The sequence below is a fragment of the Trichinella spiralis genome, assembly GCF_000181795.1.
Source record: "Trichinella spiralis strain ISS 195 chromosome Unknown Scfld4, whole genome shotgun sequence".
In the NCBI taxonomy this organism is placed as follows: domain Eukaryota; kingdom Metazoa; phylum Nematoda; class Enoplea; order Trichinellida; family Trichinellidae; genus Trichinella; species Trichinella spiralis.
In genome coordinates, this window is record NW_003526943.1 from 8210640 (window position 1) to 8214255 (window position 3616).

Sequence of the window (3616 nt, forward strand, 5' to 3'; positions counted from 1 at the left end):
TGTGGTGGATTCGTGTGTAACGGGTCACAAATAATTAGACATGAAGAAATCACACAATAGTCATAATTATTATTACGGGTAAATCATTAAAGACCACAAGCCGAGGCGCCACCTATCGACAAGGAAGGAACTCTGCGGAACGCTGATTGGCTAGAAGCGGATCGGACAAGGAAAGCGGAAGTGAGTATTCGGAGTGTTGTAAACAAGAGCAGTTAGTGTGTTGATCTTGATCAGTGTCGGTGTGCTGTGCTTGTTGAGAAATAAACGTTTAACTCTCCCCATTATGACTCGTTTTGATGACGTTAATAAGAAGGAGCAACAGGCCGCTACACGTGTTAATTTAATCATTTAACATAATCAACCCAGTTATATGTTGAATAAATATAATGAAATATGATTCATTTCACTTTTTCAATAAAAATAAGTACTTAATAAATAAATAAATAAATAAATAAACAGTAGTAATATTGAACGTGCATATCAAAAGATGTTTATTATAAAAATGAATGCAATAATTGATCAAATAAAGCAAAATACTAATATAATTTTGCAGGAGTAAAAAATTTGATACTTCATAGTTTTCAGCTTTCAAATATGATGATGTATCGATTATTTTTTAAAATAACCTTCATATTAAAGCAAAAACAATGTAATTAATTATCTTTGTCATTTAATAATAAATAAATATTATTAAACGGAACTTATTAACAGAATATCACCATTACTTTCATAAAACTTCTTGCTTAATTTCTAACAAGCAAAAGCTAACAAAGAGAGATTAGAGATGCTTTACATTTGAATTGTATGATAATACTTTAAAAAGTACGTTATTATAATAATTCTTACAAATAAAAATTAATTTGCAAAAATTTATTATTAAATTTCATTTGTTTTTACAGATTGTTATATTATTCGTACACAACTGTATTATGGGTCATACATTTTTATTTCAGATGTGGGAATGTTAAAAAGAACAGTTTTATACAACAAAAAATATTTTTGTGCATTTCATTATTTCGGGAATTTCACTGCTGTGATTAAGCAATATACTGGATTCTTTCAACATTACATAATTATGCATTCAGATCAAATTTATGTCAAAAAAATTAATTTAACTTTAAAACACATACAAAATATTATCTAAGAAGTAAATGTATGAAAAAAAATTATGAAATCTTTACAAAAGCATCAAATTTTTATTTATTATTTTTTCAATTCAAAATGAATATTTATAATTAATAAACATCATCCTCGGTAGTATAGTGGTGAGTATTCCCGCCTGTCACGCGGGCGACCCGGGTTCGATTCCCGGCCGGGGAGAATAGAATAATACTTTTGCCATAAATAATAAAATGACAAATTTTTGAAAAGTTTACACTTTACAAAACTTTAAACGAATTGCCAGTATAATATTATTAGTAGATTAGATTGGAACAGCATTTTCCTTCATGAAAAAATACATCGTCAGGTATAAACATTAAACTTGCTGACAAGGAAAAATTTCTGGCAAAATCACTAATCGCGGGTAATAAAATAAAGCTTTTCAAATGATAAACCTTTATGCGACATTTGATCACGTTAAAAATGTACATATTCATATTCATTACTTCACCATAGTTTTGTTCAATAAAGCACAAATCTGAGACTGAAAGAGATAAATAAAACGCATTGCAGAAAAATATTTCCACAAAAAACTTTCACCTTTTATTCTTAAATCACCAAATATAATTTAATCACTTACATAAACATAATACACTAACATTATACTCCAAAATTCTTCAAAAATATTAGCAACTTCTTAATATTTAATTATTTTAAAATAGTAATTTTATTTTTTATTACTCGTTCATATAATCAAATTTAAATATAAATTCAAAAATGCATTTTGATAATGTAAATAACTTTATATTTTAAAAATCAGAAAGAATTGTAACATCCTCGGTAGTATAGTGGTGAGTATTCCCGCCTGTCACGCGGGCGACCCGGGTTCGATTCCCGGCCGGGGAGTGCGTTTTTTACTTTACAAGAGCGGCTTCAGCTTTTTCTCTTAGAACAAAAGATAAAAATAATAGTAGGCACTATTCTTTGATTTCATACTATGGACTAATATTAATAATATATAAAGAAATTAAATTGAATTACATTGTTGTATAAATTTGGTTCAAATTGCTCAGATTACATTGTTTTTCAGTAGTCCTTCCTCCAACTGTGAATTGTTAAGGAGAATTCTTTGTAAATATCAATTCAAGACAACAAATAAGCCAATTGAATTGATCAGCATAAGATTATGCAATACATGTTCAGCAATCACCAAAGAAACCAAACGCCAGAATGAAACTGTGCATGCGCAGTTAATGTTCTCTGAGATTCATCAATTTCTGTAAATAGTATTGAAGTTTCAAACAAAGCTCAAAAACTTTCCCAAAGTGAAGTACCGCAAGCTACAGATCTATTCATATAAGGAAAATTAACAACTTTCTGGTCGTAGAATGTATTCTGGGAGGATCATACTTTCTCGTGCTATTCATCTATAATTTTCCATTTATTGTTGTAGATTCAATAGATAACCGCTATACACTAGTTTCAATCTACACAAATTGTAACTACACTTATAAAAATGACTAAGCGTATGTAGAACGTTCATCATTTATTATAGAACATAAACAATTTTTCTTCGTTCTTTTGGTATATTACAATTTACTTGCTGTAGTGTATTGCATTTCACTCTTACCATTTTCAAGAAAACATGATTTCAAAATGGCACCTATATTTTTTAAAGCAAAATTGAAAAAACTTTGAAGTTGTCACATATTAATAGTGTTTTGCTGAAAATAATCTTGCCAAGAAAAGCATCGGTCACGGCAAGCAGCCTCTGCTTAATCAAGCTATAAAATATGAAGTGCGACTGGAGTTGCTTCCTTAGGCAACAAGCATTGGTTTGATGTCTAGACAGATACCAGAATCTTTTATCTGGAATTTTCGTTAAGTTCAATGGCTGGCAACAGTTGTGGAAATCAATATTTTTCCTATAAAAGAATTGCATCAAATATTTTGCAAAGGAAGAAAGCGAAACACGTTAATAATAAATTCTTACTCTTATTTATTCATTGACAAAATATTTTATACTGATTTTCTTTGTTAATTTTATTCCCTTCTTTTTCTTTTTTAAAAACATAGTCGAAATTAGTTTTTCACTTTCAGATCTTCTCATCAGTTGATTGGAGATGTAATTTACAGATCTAAAATTTGTATAAAAAGCAAATTACTTAACTTACCTTTACATGAATACAAACCTTCTTTTTGAAAGCAAGCTTTTTGTGGAAACTCACAAAATGAGGTAACATAATATTGTTAATTTTAATGTGGAAACGAAAAAAATATTTTGAAGTTACAAAATGCTCATAGCTATGCACACCTAATGAATTAATAGGTTACATGAACCAATAATAAGCATACTTATATAAATTGATCGTACATAATTGAATAAATAGCGGAAAAACAATTGTCATAATTGAAACAAACATAGTCGGAAATGGGTAATATATTTAATTCATGCATATTATACAGAATAAACATTTTCATTCCAAGAAACTTTTAAAATTGTTGGCTAAAACTT

At 28.7% G+C, this 3616-nt stretch overlaps 1 protein-coding gene and 2 non-coding genes across 3 annotated transcripts; all 3 read left to right on the forward strand.

The window, feature by feature from the left end:
* The first annotated feature begins 1248 nt into the window (after positions 1-1248).
* On the forward strand, positions 1249-1320 carry Tsp_02014. The gene has a single exon. It is a non-coding gene; the product is annotated as a tRNA-Asp (tRNA).
* A 615-nt stretch (positions 1321-1935) lies between these two features.
* On the forward strand, positions 1936-2007 carry Tsp_02013. The gene has a single exon. It is a non-coding gene; the product is annotated as a tRNA-Asp (tRNA).
* Positions 2008-2991: 984 nt separating this feature from the next.
* On the forward strand, positions 2992-3075 carry Tsp_02012 (putative kinase domain protein; the record flags this gene model as incomplete). The annotated part of the gene is made up of 1 exon (XM_003377771.1): positions 2992-3075. A coding segment is annotated over exon 1 (84 nt), but the record flags the coding sequence as incomplete, so codon positions are not given.
* Between the last annotated feature and the right edge of the window lie 541 nt (positions 3076-3616).